Source organism: Carassius carassius, chromosome 30, assembly GCF_963082965.1.
Source record: "Carassius carassius chromosome 30, fCarCar2.1, whole genome shotgun sequence".
NCBI lineage: Eukaryota > Metazoa > Chordata > Actinopteri > Cypriniformes > Cyprinidae > Carassius > Carassius carassius.
In genome coordinates, this window is record NC_081784.1 from 19280396 (window position 1) to 19303652 (window position 23257).

Sequence of the window (23257 nt, forward strand, 5' to 3'; positions counted from 1 at the left end):
TCTGTCAAGCAGCCTCATACACGTGCAGACACAACTCCGTGTCTCTCTCCTTCTCCTCGCCTTATCACACTCTTCCCTTATTCCCAAAAGAGCAGCATGTGTGTATGTATGTGTGTCATTATTGGTCTTCAGAAGGAATTCCCTCTCTAAGCAGTCGGAGACTCGAGTGCCAAAAAGCCGGCGGGCATATTAACTCTCTATCTTTCCTGCTCGCTCTCTCATAGATCAGGGCTGTAAGTGACATCAAAAAGAAGCAGAGAGCACCTTTAATCTGGCTTTCTTTCTGTCTGTCTGTTTATTAGAGATGTATCTACACTAAAGGACCATCACTACACACTGCTAGACAACCAAAATACCATCACAACCTGCAAGAGATGACTTTCTTTCTCTCAAACCTTATCTCTCACATTGCCAAAGTCATATCTGGGTCAAAGCATGGCCCTACTCGTACAGGTATAGCTGGATTAAAAGATCTAAAAAACCTAAGGTCTGTGAAATAACAGTGACTAAATTCCTAAGCAGCCTTTCTAAACCCAAAGCACATGCTTTCTGCATTTGTATATTCTCTCATGATACAGCTGTAATGGCTTACGTAAAAGATGCATTCACATGTTTGATGTGCTTTTATATTACAGGCCATGTGCCTTGTTTCTTACCTCCAATTTTTAATGCACATTGTCCATTTGTCAGGGCAGGGATTAATGTTTTAGGTCTGCCAGAGCGTGGTGCCATATGGCTGGATGTAACAGCCTCACTCAATTCATTCAACTCAATTTACTAGATTTATTTTTTTGACATTATGCACACTTGCTGAGATGCGCCGTGAGATTTATGTGATAAATTAATTCCTCTCTTGATGAAAAGTCCCCCAAATAATTCTGTAATCATTTATTCACTTTCACGTTGTTCCAAGCCTCTTGATTTTCTTTTACAGTCTATGCCATGGAATATGAAAGATGTTTTGAGGAATATCCTCCTCATACATTGATAATGTATGGGAATAAGGGCTGCTGAACTCAGGAAATGAAAAAAGGACATTATAAGATTTTTGTAAAGAAGTCCATATGACTTAATCCAATATATTCCAAGTCCATTGAAGACATAAAATAGCTTTGAGATTAACAAATATATATATATATATATATATGTGTGTGTGTGTGTGTGTGTATATATATATGATAAGTTTCAATTAATACATACAAATATGTGCATATTTGTGTGATTTGGAACTTTGAATGCTGTTTTAATAAACAAAAGGAATAGATGCGGCGTGACAAAATATTGACTAAATTAATATTTTCATAAAAATAAAAAAAATACTTAACTGTAACATAACTGTAAAGTAAAAACTGTAAAATCAACTAATGTGTACTAATATTTAAATTAATCATTTAATAAAATGCATTTATTTTGTAATTTTTTTAATTGTGTTTATATATATAAAAAAATGTAAACCCTGCATGTCATGACTTTATTTACTTTATTCACTGTTGACCTCTTAACCCAACCTTACCACACCCAACCTGTCCCTAACCTTAACCATATCCCTCCCCAGTAGCAACAAAAGGGTTTTGCAATGCAACATCAATACAATAAGTACGTTGGGTTACACATTGGGTTATTTGAAGTGTCCTTGTTACAATGTAACTGCACTAATAAGTAATGTTAAATAACAACATGTACTTACTGTAGGGTTAGGTTTATGGTTTGGTTATGTAAAGTTATTTGCTTGTAACTATGCATAATTTACTTAGTAAGTAAATTTAAAATAAATTAAATGTAAATAAATAAATAAATTGACGTAAGTACATTGTAGTTAAGATACCTAATATAAAGTGATCAATGAGTCAATGCACAATTGGAGTTAGCACTGTGCAATGCCATACATCCAAAGAAGACACATCAAGATGAGTCATGACATGTTTAATGTCAATAAGGAGACACACGAGAACCAAACCTTTTAACTAGATACATAATCTTTTTGTATTCTATTGTTTTCTTTTTATTTATTATACAGTTAACAAAAGCAAAAATGGCCTCTCGCTTGCTCTATTATTTTTTATTCTCTTCTATTCTAATTTCTTTTTATTATTATATGATTTTAAAATACTTGCTACATGAACTGAATTAAGCTAACATAGCACTTGCATGTCATTGCTCTTTTGTTGGTTTTGATTGCTTCCATTGTCCTTATTTTTAATTCACTTTGGATAAAAGCATTTGCTAATATACAACATATGTTATATATACAACATACACACCTTTTTTGTTGTTGCTTGACAGCCTCTGCCCAGTAATGTTTATTTTTGGTTAACTGTCCCTTTAAGAATCTAAAAATGTACATTTGAATAGCGATTGCAAATGTTGATTTTGTTCTGATGAACTAGATGCATATTTAGATGCACTTATTACAAGGTTCAGTTTCAAAGAAGAATATCACATTAAAGTTACTGCCTTGAAGGCAGCAGTGAGATTGAGTGGCTGTCTTGTGTGACCTAGCACCTCTGTGATGAGCTCATTTAACTGTGTGTGTGTAAGAGAGAGAGAGGGAGGACTGCTTTACTACACACTCCAGCTTTCACACCAGACAAACTACACAGCCACCTCAGCCGCGCGCAACAACACACTCGCTCTTGCACTGTTTCATCTTTGCACACTTTTATCTGTAAATTTGCGTTTTCCACCAGAGAGAGTTTGTCCATTCGACTGTATTTTTATTTTCAGCATGTCTGTTCTTGTCTGAAAAAAATTTCATAAAAATGAAAGCACAGAGAGAAGGAAAAGGAGAGAGAGAGAGTAATACTGAGGCATATTTGATGCTCTTTATCTTGAGTATGAATCTGAATAGATGCACAGGCTGTTTGTGGTTTTGTTGCACACTAACCACATACATGAATATTTCTTAACAGCCAGACCACCAAGCTTTAAAGAGACACCCCTCTCACTGCTCACTGGCGTAGAGAGCCTGAAATTGCCTGTGTGTGTGTGTGTGTGTGTGTGTGTGTGTGTGTATGGGTCAAAAACGTTAAGATGTCCGCATCAAAAGAAATGTACAAAAGTGATTTTGTGTCCATAGAAAGCACATTAAATGTAAGTAAAATGTCTACTTTCAAGGTTTCAAATACGTTTTTGGAGAATAAAATGTCAAAATTTGGTTGAAATAATGTTACATTGTCATTCAGTGTAACACAATATTTATGCAAAAATTCAAACAACATGCTTATTCTGACGTGTACATATTAAAATATCTAAAAGAATAATGGAGCATACTACATTTTATTGTGTTTTAAATTAGTAAAAAATTCTTACTGACAAATGGGCAAAACCTAGGATAGTGGCAAATGTTAAAAATGTCAAATTACAACTCATTAGTATTTGGGGTGAAAGTAATTAGTTTTTTAATATGTCATAAATTGATTTTTGTTGTAAATATGCCTGACAAGCTTGTTACACTGATTAACAAGATTGCACAAAATTGCAATTAAATAAAACAGAAAACTTTTTGAATTTTTTTGGGGGAAAAACTACAACAGTTTAAAGCAGTATTACACGTTTTTTTATGCTTAAACACTTTTTCGTCTTTGACCCGTATGTGTGTGAGTGTGTGTGTGTGTGTGAAGGGAAAGGACTCGCTGGTTACTAAGCTTTAGTCTGACTCACACGTCAGCTTATCTCTTGAACTGTATCTAGTCGTGGTATTAAATGCACATGCAAACAATGATGATCGGTGTGTTTGAGAGTAAAACTACACTGACATTCAAATATTCACGTGAACACACAAAAATTGAGGTTTTTGTCAGGCTTTCCTCAGTCTTGGGTACAAATTTGTCCCCAAAATATGGTTAAGTAGGTACATACATACAGACACGCGCACACACACACACACACACACACACACACACACACACACACACACACACACACACACACACACACACACACACACACACACACACAATGAAGACCTGTTCTGCCAGCTCTTGGTTCCTGTTTGTCAAGACAGCACTTCCTGTGTTAGTAATGATGATCAGATATTAGGAGTCTGTTCACTACCCACCCTGCACCAGATATTTTCTGTTTGCTTTAGATTTGAGTTATCATTTATACATGTTTTATTGAATTAATGTGATTAGCAGGAATTTTTTAAATCAAGATTTATAAAAAAAACAAACAAAAAAAACGTCTTTTTTGTCTTTTTGTCTCTTTTATCTCTCATTAATTCGACACTTTGACACTTTGATCACATCTCCATGTGAAACAAATTTTTTTCTCTGGTTTGCAGGAAATGTGTTTATAGAAGAGACTGTGAAGAAAAAGCAGGACTAAAAATAGTGTTTTTTTTTTGCATTTTAAACGTGAATAAATAAAACAGTAAAGGTGAAAGCGTGTCTTGACGGGTCTATTTGTGTTTTTCGTGCATTATGCCTGGGTGAGGATTCAAATGCAAACCATGGCTTGTTTGATTTGATGTGTCTGTATTGGCTTAGCTTGCTTACCGTACCTACAGTAACCTCTAAAAAGGAAGTGTGATGCTTAAGTCATACCCTTCCCTGGTTCAGAGAGATTTAAGGGGGAAAGGGCTGCAGCTCCACTTCCTCTGTCAGTCCTGCTCACTTCCTTTGCATATCAACGGGCGCTCCATGAGCTGCTTCTGCGGTGAAACTAAGCATGCAGTAACGTGGCATTAGAGAAATATCTTCAGATAAGACATTGAGCCAGGGGTTGATAAAGGTTGGTCACACAGTACCCATAGCTGGAGGCAGCAGAAACGAAGTACCCAGTGAAAGGTCAGAGTAAGGGTAAATTGCACAGTGACTGCGTCCCCTCTGGAGAGCCTGTAGGCATGACTGGGCTGTAGGTGTTTTGTCTGTAGGACGGTTCTGATGGCAACATGCACAGAATATCAATCGGCTGCTGTGTCGTCACTGACTTTGAATGGCAGGGGAGGGAGAGCATCGTTTTTCCTGTCTGCCTCACCAGCTAATACTCGTGGCTTCCTAAATTATGTTACGACGGGAGGACATTTAAAGAATTATGGGTTTGCTGGCCCAAGCCATTTATGCAAATGCTAGTGCATGTTTTTGATTAGAGCTGGCTGGGTTGTGAACATCATGTAATAGCAGTGTATGAGGTGGAATGCAATAGCCTGACAATAGTCATTCTACTGTGGGAGGGTGACCTTATACAGTGACCTTGGGGTTTTTACTGTGATCATAGACCTCAGTTAGTGTAAATGCTGAATTTTATTTGATGCAGACACCTATGAGACTGCGAAGGACAGGTTTGTTTGCTGTTGTACTGTGGCATACCTGGGTTTTGACTATTTAGATGGTGAAAAAACTAAAATATAACTTAAAACAGCTCTTCAGTGGAGAAAACTCATGATTCAGGCCTTAAACATTTGTTTCACTTTCACACATAAAACCTGTTAAATTGCAAATTAAAATTACTATATTCAGCAACTGTACATAAAAAAATATATCGGCTTCATATCGGCTAGCAACCCCCCTGCTTTCCAAGATATCTGCATCGGCTGTCAAAAAAAACAACAACAACAAAAAAACAAAATCGGTCTACCACTAGTCAAACCACTATAGACATTGAGGGAGACAAGCCCCTCACCCACCTTTACTGTTCACAGAACTCAAACATGAATTCCAGTGCAATTATTTAGTTTCATCAAACAATAAGTCCGAAGTAAGTAACATGTATTTTGCGAAAGATACAACCAACAGAATGAAACCTAATGCAAAGAATTCAACTTTTTAAAAAAAAAGGTTTTGGTCAAATTTTACAGCTTTAAGTTGAAAATAGCCTATTAAAATTTATGTGATGGAATTTGTAATTGAATATGACATGACAAGAAGCATTGTCAGAGCCTTTTCCAGCATATTAGGCACAGGTTTAAAAATGCTTGTATAGATATTTTAAAATGCAAATATTATTTACAAATGGCCCAAATGCATTAAAATAAATTATATTAAAAAAATTATTTCTTTTTAGTTTTTTAAATCACTTTCATTCTTAAATTCCTTTAGAACAAATAGAAAGTACATTTGTACCCATTACAACATCAGTGGTATTATTCCCCCCAGTGTTAAATTAATGGAGAAGGCATATGTGTGAAGACACCTATTTAAATGCATATTGTTTAATGCAATGGACCATTCACACCGAGAATGATAACTATATATTAGCGTCCACCCCATTGGGCGATATTGTCTGTTTATTCTAAGTGCACACTCATCTGCCGCTTTCAATTCTCGAGCTTTTGATAGCAGGATTGATTCTGATTGGGTGTCAGTGTTTTTACCATAAGTGATTCCAACGATGTAATTTCTCTGTGCCTTTATCATTATAGCTGTGGTGTAAACTCTGCTATTCTTTGATATTGAGAAAAATTTTAAGAACTATATTTTCTTTATTGTTATCTTTATAGTTATCGTCCTTGGTGTGAACAGGGCTTAAGCAGATTGACAGCAACTAAAACATAGTAAGACTTGAGTGGTGTGTGGCGTTTATTAGTAAATTATGAAATTAACACATTTCATCTATAGGTTTATTTAATGTTGCAGTGTAAAATCAACATGTCTCGTTCATTTACTAAAGTGCACGTGTGTGAGTGTGTTCATAGGTTGTCACAATACTAATGAGATCACACTGCCTTGAGACAGTACACCATATTGAACAGACTGCTCTTCTATCGCTCACAACCTTGTTTTCATTGGCATCAAATTAATAATATCAGAGCTGTCAGAATAACCCTCAAGAAATCATTGTATAAAATGATTAAGTTAGTGATGAGCATAAGGATGTTAGCTTAGTTATGTCTTTGTTATATATAAATCTTCAGTCTTTAGTCTTTATTGATTTTAAAGGAATCCTCATTTAAGGCACAGAATGAGGGTTGACAGGCATGCAGAGGCTTCTTATGTTGGACTGTCTCAGCTGATTGGAGTTTCATATCAGCTTAATATTTAGACAGTCTGTTTCCTTTGCTGGAAAAGTCAGCTTTTTTACATCCTGCAGAATATAACGGCACAGCAGCTCATGTCACTGAAGAGAAATACGAGACACACTCTCTGTTACTACGTCTGATGTAGACTGTACTCTGTACGACATGACAAGATATGTGCAAGGTTTTGTGTATATTATTTTCATGCTCCAAAATGTGAGAGCTGTGGTACACTTATGCCAGCCATACATGCACACTCTCTCTAGGCAGGGTGTTTTGCTGGAAAGAGAGGTACCTGACAATTAAGTGAGTCAGAAAGTGGGAAAAGAGAAACCTCAGTCACGGCTGACTTCACCTCATAAATATCCCCTTAAACGGCACCAAATGAACGTAGGCCACAGGTGTGGGAATATGTGTCCTGGATCCATGTGCATGTGTTTATATCTGAGTGAGCATGCTGGAGTAAATGTGTGAGTTTGTGTGTATATGTGTATCAGTGGAATTGTGCTTTGGAGTGTGTGTGGCTGTTTAGTGACCACCGTAAGGGCATGACTAGTGTACAGCATATTCACGGTTGCATATTGACACTGATTCTTGAGACATGGGACAACACATGGGACAACTTTACCTGCCATTAGTGATAATAACAATGTTTCAGTTTTGAAAGAAATCAAAGATTAACACTTGAATGTCCTGAACACAAATTCGGTGTCCTTAGACCATAACAAAATTTCATATCCATCAAAATATATATTAAATTGAATAACAACAGAGATATAAATATGAATTATGAAAAATTATTACTGTGTCTCCTGACAGAAGAAGGAGGCTCATTAAAAAAAAACATTACTCTTTTAAAAGAAATGTCAACATCAAAACCTTCATCCCGAAGGTCCTCTTTAGATATTTAACCTGCTATGAGTTCAAAAAGTCAAACAGACAATCTTAATAGTGGATGAAATTGGGTGAAAGATGAATAAATACTATTAAATAATATAAATATAAGTAATTATGCTTACATTTTCACATATCCCAGCATAATATGTCAACTCTAAATTGTGAATAATAATGTAAATAATTTTAAATTGATGTTGGTGGTAGCAACCAAATTCAGAAAAAAATAGCTTCTAAATTTAATATGGTATTGTTTTTTTTGTGTTTTTTCTTAGTATGGTGACAATTCAATAGATGAAGCTGAATATCAATTTGAAAGCATCCCATAGTCTAAATTCATTCATTCATGAAAGTGAATGCTAGATTGATCAATATTTATAATAACTATTTTAAACATTATTTTTGTATCTGTTGGCGTTGACAGAAAAACACATTTTGGGAGAAAATAGATGCCAGAGTCAGCAACCAAACATGTTGAACAGATTAATCCATAATACTGTAATTCCTCCTGGATAGATGAAAAACTTTTATTTTTTTAGTCTGTTTTGTCCCAGTACTGAAGAATCAGTGCTTGATTACACCTGCTTTGTTCTCTTACAGTAATCAGAAACACTTATTCATGCTGTGTTATTTAACACACACTCATGGTAATTTGAAGTCTTTTGTTAACTGTGGTTTTAATTTCTCTTCCAGAAGCTCCCCCCTCAGGGATGGCTAAGAATGGATACTTCTATCAAGAGATGGGTGAGTGAATGTTTGTCGGAGTTGGTTGGTGTGTGTTTGTTTGTTCAACACATGGCTTGGAGGAGAGGTGTGAAAGTCGAGCTGGGAGTAAAAAACAGGCAGAAGGAAAATCCTTTCTATAGTATTTAAAGCATGCCCTCATTTCTTTCAGGAATATACAAAATATAAAATTTCTTGATTTATCATCAGCATCAAAGAGAGACAAGTTTTCTGCCTCTGATTCTGTTGCATTGAAGCCCAATGCAGCAAAGTCTGAGCAAAGATAAATAGAAAATTCTCTAGTGCCTGGAAATGTTTTCTGTAAAATTAATTGTGCAAAATTTGTTAATACAAGTAAAGCTTGTTCAGAGTTCTCAAGTATTCTCTCATTATGCTATTTAAAAAAAATCAAGGGGCTCTTTTTTATACTTATGTAATTAACAAATTAACAAAGTATGGGGGTATTTTCAATAAATTAGTTAATTTGTTCATGAATAGGCTTTCAGTGAATAAAACACTTATGAATACGATCAACCACGGTGTGCTGAGCTTGAGAGAGCAAGCAAGAAAAGGGGAAAAAAGGAAAAAAGGAGAGCGCCGTCGTCGGGGAGAGGAATATCCTCTCGCCTGCTCACCGTTGGTCCAGGGCATTAGAGTCAATGAGCACACGTGGATTAACAGCCCCCTCTCCTCTCCAGCTTTACATACAGAATAATAGAAGGGAAGGATTAGTGAATAAATGAATAGATGAGGAAAAAGATATGGAACCGATAGCCACTCACATGCCACATTCAGCCAGAGAAGCGAGAAAAATAACAAGCTGCCATGTTTGGATAAATCACAGCTTCAGCCACACTATAGCTATACACAGTCACATCTGTGGGGTATTAAACCTCAAGAACACTTTGTATTCAATAAGGGGAAAAAAGAGAAAAATGTATGGATTATTGAAGCCTTGTGTATACATTGAGGAACTGTCTTATCATGCTGAAATATCAATTCAGAATGGATGGAGTAAATGTACAGTGTTGCATATTTAATTAGAAAATTAATTGTAACTTTAACATATGAGTTTGTCAATTTATAGGGTCAGCAGAGAACAGTGAACAGTATGTATGTAGATATGAAAAGTTCACTAATACTAATAAGGATTAGTAGAAGTTAAAAATTTTATTTATGTGAAGAGTAAATTTATATTGTGCTGTTGTAAATTAATACTGTATATTGTGCTATACTGTCAAAGATATTCCATCAAATTTAGAGTAAAAAAAATAGCTGTGGTTTCCAGAAATTCGCTTTTAAAATATGATGACAATGTTTCCAATGTTATGGATTATTGTTAATAGTATTGAGTTACAGATTACAAATTGCCCTATATAAAATGTAACTATTTTAATTACTGTAACTGATTACATTTGGCTACTTTTTTTGATTACTTTTTAATTTACTGACAAATGTTTTCAACTGTTAATCTGTAACACAAGGGTCTGGGACAGAGGATTAGTGGAAACTGGTATTTATTGAAGGTAGCAGAATATGACAGTGAATGAATAGGAACTGGAGATTGTAGGAGGATCCTTGACAATGGGTATCAACTTGCCGGATGGGGTGACCTATTGATGAAGGACGGTGACCAGAGTGGAGGGTGGTGAGCAGAGTGGAGGATGGTGAGCACACACCTCGGCGATGGTGAGTAGAGGGGATACAGATGGATGTAACCCTGGAGAGTAACTGGGACCACGGGATGGAGAATGTAGATTGCTGAGAGAGAAGGCCAACACAAATGGTTAGTATCGGTAGGAGTCAATGCAAGTAACTAGCCGGGGAATGTTCTGCTGGGTAGTCACGAAATCGGACAACTGAGGATCCGAGCTGTGTGCTTTTATAGTGCAGGGGAAGATTGATAATTGAATAGTGTACAGGTGCCGATGATTAATACTCAGGTGAGGGAGTGCGTTGTGATGAGCCTGACTGACTTGGAGGAGGAGGGGGTGACAGTACCCCCTCCTCCAGGGCCAGCTCCTGAGGGCCAATGACCCCAACGACGTGGTGGTCTTCCTCGGCCTCTGGGAGCAGGGCGATCTGGGTGCGAGGCATGGAATTTCTCTAGGAGCATAGGGTCTAGGATGATGTCTCGAGGGACCCATGAACGTTCTTCTGGGCCGTAACCTTCCCAGTCGACGAGATACTCTAATCTCCCACCACGTCGCGGGGAATCCAAGATCTCCCTTACTTTGTAGAGCAAGGCTCTGTGGAGACAAGATGGTGAAAGGGTTTTAGAAGAGAAACATGGAAAGTGGGATGAATCTTATATTGAGGAGGGAGTTGGAGTTTGTAGGTGACTGGGTTGACTTGTTCTAGGATGGTGAAGGGGCCGATGAATCTGGGACTCAGATTCTTGCAGGGCAGGCGCAGTCAGATGTTGCGAATGGACAGCCAGACCTTCTGTCCCGGTTGGTAGGTGGGAGTAGATGTGCGACGCAGATCGGCTGCCTTCTTCTGTCTGCGCACTGTCCGCTGAAGGTGATGGTGTGCCTCGTCCTAGACTTTCTCGCTCTCCCGGAACCAGTAGTTGATGGAAGGAATGTCGGAGGTATCGCCAGACCAAGGGAAGAGCACGGGCTGGTAACCGAGTACGCACTGAAACGGTGTAAGACCCGTGGATGGTTGGCGGAGGGAATTCTGGGTGTACTCGGCCCAGCCCAGGAATTGGTTCCAGGAGTCCTGGTGGTCATGGCAGAAGGTCTGAAGGAAGCACCCTACTTCCTGTATCTTCCTTTCTGTTTGGCCGTTGGATTGTGGATGGTAACCTGAGGAGAGGCTTACAGTCACACCTAGGAGTGAGAAGAAGGATTTCCATACCCGGGATATGAATTGCGGCCCACAGTCCGAGACAATGTCTTCGGGGAGTCCGAATTGACGGAACACCCAATTGAATAGGAGCTCTGCAGTTTCGAGGGCAGTAGGTAGACCCTGTAAGAGGTCTTAGAGAATCTTTAGAGAATTTAGAGAATCTATCAATGATGAGCAGAATACAGGTATTACCATCAGAGGGGGGTAGATCTGTGATAAAGTCCACTCCTAGGTGCGACCAGGGACAGTTAGGAATGGGTAATGATGAGTTGTGTTGGGATGATCGTTTCAGGCTCGTTACTGAAAGTGATTCCAATGATGTAATTTCTCTGTGCCTTTATCATTATAGCTGTGGTGTGAACTCTGCTATTCTTTGATATTGAGAACAATTTTAAGAACTATATTTTCTTTATTGTTATCTTTATAGTTATCGTACTTGGTGTGAACAGGGCTTAAGCAGATTGACAGCAACTAAAACATAGTAAGACTTGAGTGGTGTGTGGCGTTTATTAGTAAATTATGAAATTAACACATTTCATCTATAGGTTTATTTAATGTTGCAGTGTCAAATCAACATGTCTCGTTCATTTACTAATGTGTATGTGTGTGAGTGTGTTCATAGGTTGTCACAATACTAATGAGATCACACTGCCTTGAGACAGTACACCATATTGAACATACTGCTCTTCTATCGCTCACAACCTTGTTTTCATTGGCATCAAATTAATAATATCAGAGCTGTCAGAATTAGAGGTCGACAGATATATCGGCCGGCCGATATATCGGGCCGATATTTGTCATTTTTTTATATATCGGCATTGGCCGATAAACTTTCTCATCCGAATTAAAGGGGTTTTAGTCTGAATAAAATGCTAGTAGCAGGACTGTAAAATGAATAGATGTGATTATGATCATTTGATAAAATGAAGAGAGCGTGCCATACGTTGGAGATCATTTTACTTTGTTGACTGTTTCCCGTCAAGGAGACCGCTGAATGCGCCTCTTTAAATAGTTTCGTGTTGCTCGTTGTTGTATTTTAAAACGCATCTGCAATGTTTTCAAATGACACACTATAGTAGTGGTGCAACGGATCATCATTGATCCGTGATCCGATCGGATCAATATCTTCGGTTCGGCACACACGTGACCCCCGGATTGATTTATGAAAAAAAAAAGTTGCGCATGTTTAGTCCACACTCAGTGGTAATGGCGAGCGGAGGAACGAAAGAGCTTGAACAGCCGGTTCATTTTGGATTCCCTGTCAGATATAATGATGAGGAAAGAGGTTAGAGTGAAAATATTGTGCAAGATCTTTATGAACAGGAGAAGAAAACAGTTGTGGATGAACTATCCCGAGCCTCCTCTGTTGCGCTCACGACAGAAGGGTGGACGTCCAGGGGGACGGAGAGCTCTGTGACGATAACTGCTCACTTCATCACAGCACACTGGGAGATGAGAAGTCGGGCTATTATGTTAAAAAGAAGATATTATGTGCACTTTAAGTTGATTTCATATATTTTAATTTAATAATTTAATGTTTATAAAAAAAGACAAAACGTATGTTTATTTGTCTGGGCCTTTTTTTTTTTGCTGATCCGAAAAATGATCCGATCCATACGAGGACGAGCGAGCGCGGGTTTGATGTAGATTAACATCAGCTAGATGTATTTGGAGGTTATTGCTCACGTTTCGTTCTGCACATATCCAAATGTTTCCATATTCGCAATGTATCTGAATGTTAAACTATAATATTTTTTATTTATTTAATGTAAAATAGACTATAAAGATCCTCTTCACATGAGCAAAAACCTTGGCATAACAGCAGAGTGGACCGGTATACTACGGTCTATTTAAACTGACCAGTGTAACCTTTTAAATGTTTGGTTGACTATACTTTATTTTAATAATGAACAGACTGCGATGTAAGTTTGAAATTAGAATGCACTTTAGATGTTCTGTGTCATTTATACCAAACACAAAGGTTGCTGGTTGCTAGTGTGTTTGCAGCACTACTGTTATTTATTTTTTATATATAGATTTTTTTTTATATTTTTCAGATTTTTATTTTTAAAATTGTATTTATTTAAATGTATATTTAAGTTTACATTTATGTTCCAACAAACTTGAAAAATTCTACTTGATAAATGCTCTAAAACTTTTATGTAAATATTAGTGCTGTCAACGTTAACGCGTTAACGCATGCGATTAATTTTTGTCTGGTTTAACGTGTCAAAATATTTAACGCAATTAACGCAGCATCCGTATTTTCTGCCATCCGTTGGCTAGCTATACATTATATGATCACGCTCTTATTCATTTAAATGCTTTTAAACATTTCAAGCACGGCAAGACAAAAGTGAATGCGCTGTCTGTGAATGCCCTTATGTGACACATACACACGTACACACACACACACACACACACACACACAGACACACACACACACACACACACACACACACACACACAATGCGTAGACAGGGCGCCAGAATCCAGTTCTCTTAAGCGCTTGAACTAACAATAAACATCCCAAAGTGCCAGTTTTGTCGATTATCCTCATAAGAGCAATCTTAAATGATTTATATAAAGTCTAAAATGAACAAAAAGAGTTGTGAGAGAATGAGGCGAGATCCATAGACAGTATATAAACAGTGAGATCCGCGTGTCTGTCTGCTCTTAAAGGGACAGCAGCCAATAAAGCTTCCTGTCAGTAAAGTTAAAGAACAAAGGGAACAGAGAAAATGACTCGCTGCTCTTGACTAAATAACTTTTGTAGCTTTAATAAGGATTAACTATTTAATTTATAGTTTATGCAGTGCAGACTGCATATAACTTTGATAACTTAATTAAATTTCTGTATATTTCCTAACTGTTAAGACAGGAAGGGCAGGAGTAAACATGACATTTATTATGGGTTTATGTTAGCTTTGTTTTAAGTTTAATTAAATTAAAAACTGTTATATTTTTGAAGCCTAATAATAAATGTAAAAAAATCAGTAGCTGTATTAATATCAGTAATACTGGCCTTCATTCATAAAAAGATGTCATTTAAACAAGTATTTAAATTTAACTGTGAAATTATAACATTAAAAAATATATTAAAAACGTACAAAAACATTTCTTTTTTTATTGCGATTAATTGCGATTAATCACAGAAAAAATGTGTGATTAATCTAGTTAAAGTTTTTAATCGATTGACAGCACTAGTAAATATATATAATATATATATATATATATATATATATATATATATATATATTACCTGTTTTATATATTTAATACTTGGTCAGTTTATTGATTTTGTTTGGTTAACTTTGGATACATTTTTTATTTTAATACCATGCAGTGCACAAAATTAAGATTCGAGAGATGGTTCAAGTCAGTGCTCAATAAATGATGATAAGTTTAGAAATGTTGTGCATCCACTTATTATTAGTGTGACATTTTTGCATGCAAATGAAGGGGAAAACTTCAAGATATCGGCCCTAAAAATCGGCAGCACATATTGGCCATCGGCTGACCCTGACCTCTAAACATCGGCATTGGCATCGGCTATAGAAAAACCCATATCGGTCGATCTCTAGTCAGAATAACCCTCAAGAAATCATTGTATAAAATGATTAAGTTAGGGATGAGCATAAGGATTTTAGCTTAGTTATGTCTTTGTTATATATTAATCTTCAGTCTTCAGTGAAAGTTTTTATTGATTTTAAAGGAATGCTCATTTAAGGCACAGAATGAAGGTTGACAGGCATGCAGAGGCTTCTCATGTTGGACTGTCTCAGCTGATTGGAGTTTCATATCAGCTTAATATTTAGACAGTCTGTTTCCTTTGCTGGAAAAGTCAGCTTTTTTACATCAAACAGAATATTTCTGTTTGGCCGTTGGATTGTGGATGGTAACCTGAGGAGAGGCTTACAGTCACACCTAGGAGTGAGAAGAAGGATTTCCATACCCGGGATATGAATTGCGGCCCACAGTCCGAGACAATGTCTTCGGGGAGTCCGAATTGATGGAACACCCAATTGAATAGGAGCTCTGCAGTTTCGAGGGCAGTAGGTAGACCCTGTAAGGGGATGAGCCAACAGAATTTAGAGAACCTATATATCAATGATGAGTAGAATACAGGTATTACCATAAGACGGGGGTAGATCTGTGATAAAATCCACTCCTAGGTGCGACCAGGGACAGTTAGGAATGGGTAATGATGAGTTGTGTTGGGATGATCATTTCAGGCTCGTCTGTGCTTTCATCCGACGTGTGAATGCGGGAGAGGGCATCAGCTTTGGTGTTGTGAGGACCTGGTCGATAGGATATAGTAAAGTGGAATCGGGTGAAGAATAGGGCCCATCGAGCCTGGCGAGGATTCAGACGTTTAGCCTCTTGGAGATATTGTAAGTTCTTGTGGTCAGTGAATACCGTGAAAAGGTGTGCTGCTCCCTTCAGCCAATGTCGCCATTCCTCCAGTGCCAGTTTGATGGCTAGAAGTTCCCGGTTACCGATGTCGCAGTTTCTTTCCGCCGGGCTGAGTTTCTGGGAGAATAAGGCGCATGGATGGAGTCTTGGAGGGGTCCCCTGCCGCTGTGATAATACCGCCCCTACTCCAGTGGTTGAGGCATCCACTTCCACTTTGAAAGGGAGGTCTGGGTCATGATGAACAAGGATGGGGGCTCTGGTGAAGACTTGTTTGAGGGTAGCGAAGGCTTCGGTGGCAGCAGGAGTCCAGGACAGAGATTTGGGTTTGTTACGAAGGAGGTCTGTGATGGGACTGGTAATGGAACTGTAATTTTTTATTATACGGCGATAGAAATTAGCAAAGCCTAGGAAACGTTAGAGTTCTTTTATGGTTGATGGGAATGGCCAGGAGGTGATGGTTTGGATCTTCCCCTCGTCCATTTGAATGCCTGAGCTATTGCTAATATAGCCTAGAAATTGAACGGATGGTTGATGGAAGGTGCATTTTTCTGCCTTGAGGAAGAGTTGGAATTTAACACATGGGTCTGGGACAGAGGATTGGTGGAAACTGGTATTTATTGAAGGTAGCAGAATATGACAGTGAATGAATAGAAACTGGAGATTGGAGGAGGATCCTTGACAACGGGTATCAACTTGCCAGATGGGGTGACCAGATTGATGGTGAACCGTGACCAGAGTGGAGGGTGGTGACCAGAGTGGAGGACGGTGAGCACACACCTCAGCGATGGGGAGTAGAGGGGATACAAATGGATTTAACGCTGGAGAGTAACTGCGACCACGGGATGGAGAAGGTAGATCGCTGAGAGAGAAGGTAAACACAAATGGTTAGTATCAGTAGGAGTCAATGCAAGTATTAGCAAGGGAATGTTCTGCTGGGTAGTCACGAGTTCGGACAACTGAGGATCCAAGGTTTGTGCTTTTATAGTGCAGGGGAAGATTGATAATTGAATAGTGAACAGGTGACGATGATTAATACTCAGGTGAGGGAGTGCGTTGTGATGAGCCTGACCGACTTGTGACATAATCATTTTCAAACATTTAAACCATGCAGGGTTAACTTTACAGTAGTACTCTACTCTGATTAAATTCAGACTTTCAGAATCCGTCAACACTTAAATTAAGATTATAGTATTTTCATTTTCAAAGCACCATCACCACAAAATCAGACTTTAACAACTATTTTTACTTTGAGATCATTTTGAAGTTAATTAGACATTTTAAATAATAACAAGATATAGTTTAATAGCTGTGATACTGTTTTTTAAAATCAAATATTTGAATAGCTATGACAGGAAACACCGGCATCCAACAAATAACAGTCTAACTGTTGTGCTGCTTTAGAGAAGAGGAAGAGAAAACTAGGGCTGCACGTAAAAATCTGTTATATATGAATCGTGATTCTGTCTCCTAACGATTCTATTGGATTTACAAGTTTCAAAACCAATGTTCTAAAGCAGCGGTTTTTAATACTTGTGACGGTCGGATCCATCTGCAGTATTTTATTAACACAGGTAAGCCAGCAGAGATAGACAGTCATAGAACTCAAGGAGACCAGGCAAGGCCAGTATAAATTACACAAAACAGCACACAGATAAGGGCAATCCAAGAATCGTAACTCAAACAGGCGTGGGTCAAAGGGCTGGCAGCTTAGGTTCACAAACGAGATTAGAGTCCAAGTCAAAATCACAAGAACAAACACGAGAAACAAGTTAGAGGCAGAGTATGGGTAAATCAAGACTTCACAAATGAACGATCAGCAGAGCAGTCCAGATAAAGGGGAGCTGAGGGTACACAGGTGATAATCATGCAATGATAAGGAGATTAATCAGGAGATAATGAGCAGAGGAGGGTAATAGGAAAAGCAGTCCTAATACGCAGAAGAGAGGGATCTGGTGAAACCAGGAGGAGGCGTTGTCGAGCGTTCCATGACAATACTGCATCTCAATCGGGCTCAAACTGATCAACAATATATATTACGTCATTGTTTACAATACAACCGGAGCACATTCAGAGCTTGAGAGGGGTGTGATGTTCAGACGCGCTCGAGGCGGTTTAGCGAATCACAACACACTGAACCAGCTGACTAACCTCAGCCCATCACATATTTCTGAGGGAGGGGATTTATAAAAAACAGGAAATAAATTGAGGCGTTTGTCAGAGAAGAGACAGATCGTAGTGGAATAAAGGTAAATTATGTGAAAATATAATTATGAACAGACTGCACCCTATAAACACAGTCAAGCATAGAAAAAAAACAGTAAACCACCTCTTTATGTGATATAGTGTTAAATCTACTTTTACCTTTAAAATGTGCTGATTTCCATCATCATAAAAAAGTGGTTCATTAGAAAGCCACATAATGAATCAGACATATCTAATATTCTTATATAGACAGTGCACAGGGTCATATACACAAAGACAAAACACCATCAGAGTAACATGCGACACTAAAATAATGTAGTAAACACAACACAAATAACAAAGTGGAGCACAAAACACCATAATGTACCTTACCAGTATCAAAAATGAAAAGAAACAAAATTATTTGCATAAAATATAATCATATATGACTTTTGGGAATCTCTTTTAGTAAATTATATGCCAAGTCATAGTTTTTATTTTTTTTAAAAACACACAGTCGTGGCCAAAAGTTTTGAGAATTACATAAATATTAGTTTTCAAAAAGTTTGCTGCTAAACTGCTTTTAGATCTTTGTTTCAGTTGTTTCTGTGATGTACTGAAATATAATTACAAGCACTTCATACTTTTAAAAGGCTTTTATCGACAATTACATGACATTTATGCAAAGAGTCAGTATTTGCAGTGTTGGCCCTTCTTTTTCAGGACCTCTGCAATTTGATTGGGCATGCTCTCAATAGCAACCCATTCTTTCATAATCACTTCTTATGGTTTGTCAGAATTAGTGGGTTTTTGTTTGTCCACCCACCTCTTGAGGATTGACCACAAGTTCTCAATGGGATTAAGATCTGGGGAGTTTCCAGGCCATGGACCCAAAATTTCAACATTCTGGTCCCCGAGCCACTTAGTTATCACTTTTGCCTTATGGCACGGTGCTCCATCGTGCTGGAAAATGCATTGTTCTTCACCAAACTGTTGTTGGATTGTTGGAAGAAGTTGCTGTTGGAGGGTGTTTTGGTACCATTTTTTATTCATGGCTGTGTTTTTGGGCAGAATTGTGAGTGAGCCCACTCCCTTGGATGAGAAGCAACCCCACACATGAATGGTGTCAGGATGCTTTACTGTTGGCATGACACAGGACTGATGGTAGCGCTCACCTTTTCTTCTCCGGACAAGCCTTTTTCCAGATGCCCCAAACAATCGGAAAGGGGCTTCATTGGAGAATATGACTTTGCCCCAGTCCTCAGCAGTCCATTCACTATACTTTCTGCAGAAGATCAATCTGTCCCTGATGTTTTTTTTTGGAGAGAAGTGGCTTCTTTGCTGCCCTTCTTGACACCAGGCCATCTTCCAGAAGTCTTCACCTCACTGTGCGTGCAGATGCGCTCACACCTGCCTGCTGCCATTCCTGAGCAAGCTCTGCACTGGTGGCACTCCGATCCCGCAGCTGAATCCTCTTTAGGAGACGATCCTGGCGCTTGCTGGACTTTCTTGAACACCCTGAAGCCTTCTTTACAAGAATTAAACCTCTTTCCTTGAAGTTCTTGATGATCCTATAAATTGTTGATTTAGGTGCAATCTTAGTAGCCACAATATCCTTGCCTGTGAAGCCATTTTTATGCAATGCAATGATGGCTGCACGCGTTTCTTTGCAGGTGACCATGGTTAACAATGGAAGAACAATGATTTCAAGCATCACCCTTTTAACATGTCAAGTCTGCCATTCTAACCCAATCAGCCTGACATAATGATCTCCAGCCTTGTGCTTGTCAACATTCTCACCTGAGTTAACAAGACGATTACTGAAATGATCTCAGCAGGTCCTTTAATGACAGCAATGAAATGCAGTGGAAAGGTTTTTTGGGGATTAAGTTAATTTTCATGGCAAAGAAGGACTATGTAATTCATCTGATCACTCTTCATAACATTCTGGAGTATATGCAAATTGCTATTATAAAAACTTAAGCAGCAACTTTTCCAATTTCCAATATTTATGTAATTCTCAAAACTTTTGGCCAAGACTGTACATTTGACAGTATTTTACAGTAAAATTACATATATGTTTAACCATTTACAGTTTATCACTGTATTTGGTAAGGTAGTTGATAGTTCAAATGTTTTTACTGTAGCATTTGTAATTTTTTCATGTAATATTTACTAACATTTTGTGTGTATTAAATGATGTGTTAAAAAGTAAATATATTGAGGCTGTTGTGTGTGTGTGTATGCTCTTAGAGCAGAGGGAGAGAGAAGAACATGAGGAGGGGAGCGAGGAGCTAGAGGAGGGCCAGGACTCTCCCATCCCATCAGGAGATGACATTCATCTCTACGGCAACCAGACACACCAAGGAGGGACAGGTCAGTGAATGTGTGTGCTTGCGAGCGAGTTCAGGGTGGGATGGCAGTTAGAGCCAGACCTGTTGATTAGCTTTGGAGATGCTCAGGTTAGCAGGTCAGTTGTTGCCACAGCAACAGTCTCAGGTGTGCTGTGATTATGTTGCGCAACCCCACCAAACCCACACACGGTGACAGGTCTCCTGTTGTCACTCAAAACCACACAAAGTCATCTTCTCCTCTTTCTGTCCTCAGGAAAATGTAATAAAAGATGACAATTGGTAAAAAAAAAATTAACTGTGGAAACTGTTGACATCGCCAATGTAATTTACTTTTTATTATATAGTGCATGCAAAAGGCCAAACAGTTGCTTTTATAACACTGAAAATCATTCTCAAAAGTCTGCAAGGAAGAATGGACATTGTTTAGAAAACAAATGTTATTGCATTCATCATTGTTTTGTATCCATAAACTTTACTGTTTTTTATATAACTCTTTTGAAATCATGAGACGATAGCAGTACATGAACCACCAACTGATATTTTATCCTGAAAGTTGCCAATGTTGTCTAAATCCAAAATAAAGATTCACCAAGCAGCACAATGTAAAACGTTTAGCTACAGTATTCAACAAAGGTCAAAATAAATGAGGAGAAATAATAGTCAAAGACACTGGATTACAATTCTCATAAGACAAAAACAGTAGGTAATTTGTCAGGTAATTTTATAGTGGTTGTGGAAATGCATATTTACCTAACCTTCTCAGGTAAATCTAGTCCTGTCTGAACAAAGCTTTTTTTTATCTGATGTAAATCATTATGTTGGATGTGTGCCCCATCTGCAAAAAGATGCGTTACGTACATAAGTACCAATGAATCACGTTTAAAGGTTTCTGACTGTTAAATGGCTGCTAATGGGTCTAAACATCTTAAGTATAATTTTATATATATATTTTTTTAACCCTTTCAAGCATAGTGGTCACTACAGTGGACAGCTATTAAAAAAGCATTTTCTTGAATTTGCACGGGTTTTTATGGCAAAGTTGCACATCAATCTCTTCATTGGACCCTGGTGCATCATAAATTGCAACCAAGTGGCAAGCCTTTGTGTTTCGATTTTTTCCCCCTCCAAACCAAGATGGCCAAGGGTCAGTCAGACATGCCAAGTTGCTCCAGAATATCCACCCATTCCTTCTATCCTAGGAGACTCTTGTAGGTAAAAAAATTATTGCAGCATAAAGCAATATCTAATGAGTCATATCACAGTAAAATTTTCCAAGTTTTGATTTTAGATTGAGAGAAAACTCTGATTAATCACATGTCCACTGTAGTGGACGTCATGCATGCAATGGCTATATTTCAGCTACAATTCATAATTATAATGTGAATATTGTCAAAAAGTATTAACATCAAAAAGTAATCTGATTACGTAATGCATGTTACTTGTAATGCGTTTCTTTACTCGTTACATCAAAAAGTAATCTGATTAGGTAATGCACATTACTTTTAGTTAATTACTTGTTAGATCAAAAAGTAATCTGATTAGGTAATGCATGTTACTTGTAACACATTACTTTACTTGTAACATCAAAAAAGTAATCTGAATGGGTTATGCATGTTACTTGTAATGCGCTACCCCCAACACTGATCATTTCAGATGAGATTGAAAAAACGTATCGCTAGGTTTTCTCAGAGGAGGGCTATGATAGAAATGTGCATGTCCATCTTGAACATAATCATAATTATCAGCTAATAAGGGTAAATCTCCATACTCTGGTGCACTGGAGGCTCCCTGAGTGGTTTCCACAGTTGTACCTTGACAGGCTGTAGAAAATTCTGATGGAATCACGTCCTCATGTTCTGATATTATAGATACGCGAAGTGCAACTTGTATGAAGTTGTATGAAGCCTTTGCAATATTTTGCATTTATATTTTTTGCATATATTTTATAGTTTTCACATTATTTTATATAATTGCATTGATTAGTTTGTTAAATTCACATACTTTATCTGTTTGATTATTGTCTTATATTTAATACAGTATATCTTCAGTTTAAACCAACCGCATGCTGTCCACTCAAGTGGACATCTGAAGATCTCTTTGAAAAATTTGTAAAAAAATAAAATAAAAATCAATTCTTGTTTTTCATGCCCTAAGAGCAATAAAAACACATGGGAAAAAAATCCTGACTGAGATTATCATAATTCATGCGTGAAAGGGTTAAAATATAACAACTCCTAATGAACAACGAAAGTCTTATTTCTGCTGCACTGCTCATGCTCAATTAAAGTGACAGCACACTTTTGATGGACAAAATAAATATGATTTCACACAAAAAGTGCTAAAAATACACAGAATAAGCATGTCTAGTGTGTTTTAACAAGAACTGGAGTATATCAGAATAGAAAATGAAGAATCAAAAATATGTATCTAAGATTTAGCCATTTAAACTCGTTTTTAATTATTCCGTTTGGGGGAAAGTATGGTGCATTATTGATTAAAAAAGAAACATTTTAAACAGCATGCTCTATATCGAAGTATGACTGAAAGGACTTGATCTGAGCTGTTTTTGTTGTTTACCATTTGTATGTGAATCCCCATGGTAACAACCTTTAAAAACTTTCAAGTTTATAACTGACCAACTTGTTAAAACAAATTTATAGCTCTCTTTGTAACGAAATATGTGGTTTTGAAGCTCTGGCGAGTCTGCAGCTGCAGTGAGGATGTAGTTATGCGAACGTAAAGCTGACGTACTGTAAAACAACAACTGTTTTTGGTGCATGAAACCTCGAGTAACATTTTAATTGGACTTAAGTTTAGATTTTTTTTAACTTATAATGTCTTATACGAATGATGTAACATATCTATTAATAGGTTTGCTTTT

At 37.6% G+C, this 23257-nt stretch overlaps 1 protein-coding gene across 6 annotated transcripts in view; it reads left to right on the forward strand.

Moving 5' to 3' along the window:
• Nucleotides 1-23257, forward strand: part of LOC132110833 (solute carrier family 4 member 11-like) — a 94458-nt gene that overhangs the window by 9658 nt on the left and 61543 nt on the right. For all 6 annotated transcript variants that reach the window (XM_059517838.1, XM_059517833.1, XM_059517835.1 and 3 more), the window contains exons 2-3: nucleotides 8543-8593; nucleotides 20276-20398. In XM_059517838.1, coding sequence (XP_059373821.1) covers nucleotides 8543-8593; nucleotides 20276-20398 — 174 coding nt within the window. The remainder of the gene's footprint in view (nucleotides 1-8542; nucleotides 8594-20275; nucleotides 20399-23257) is intronic.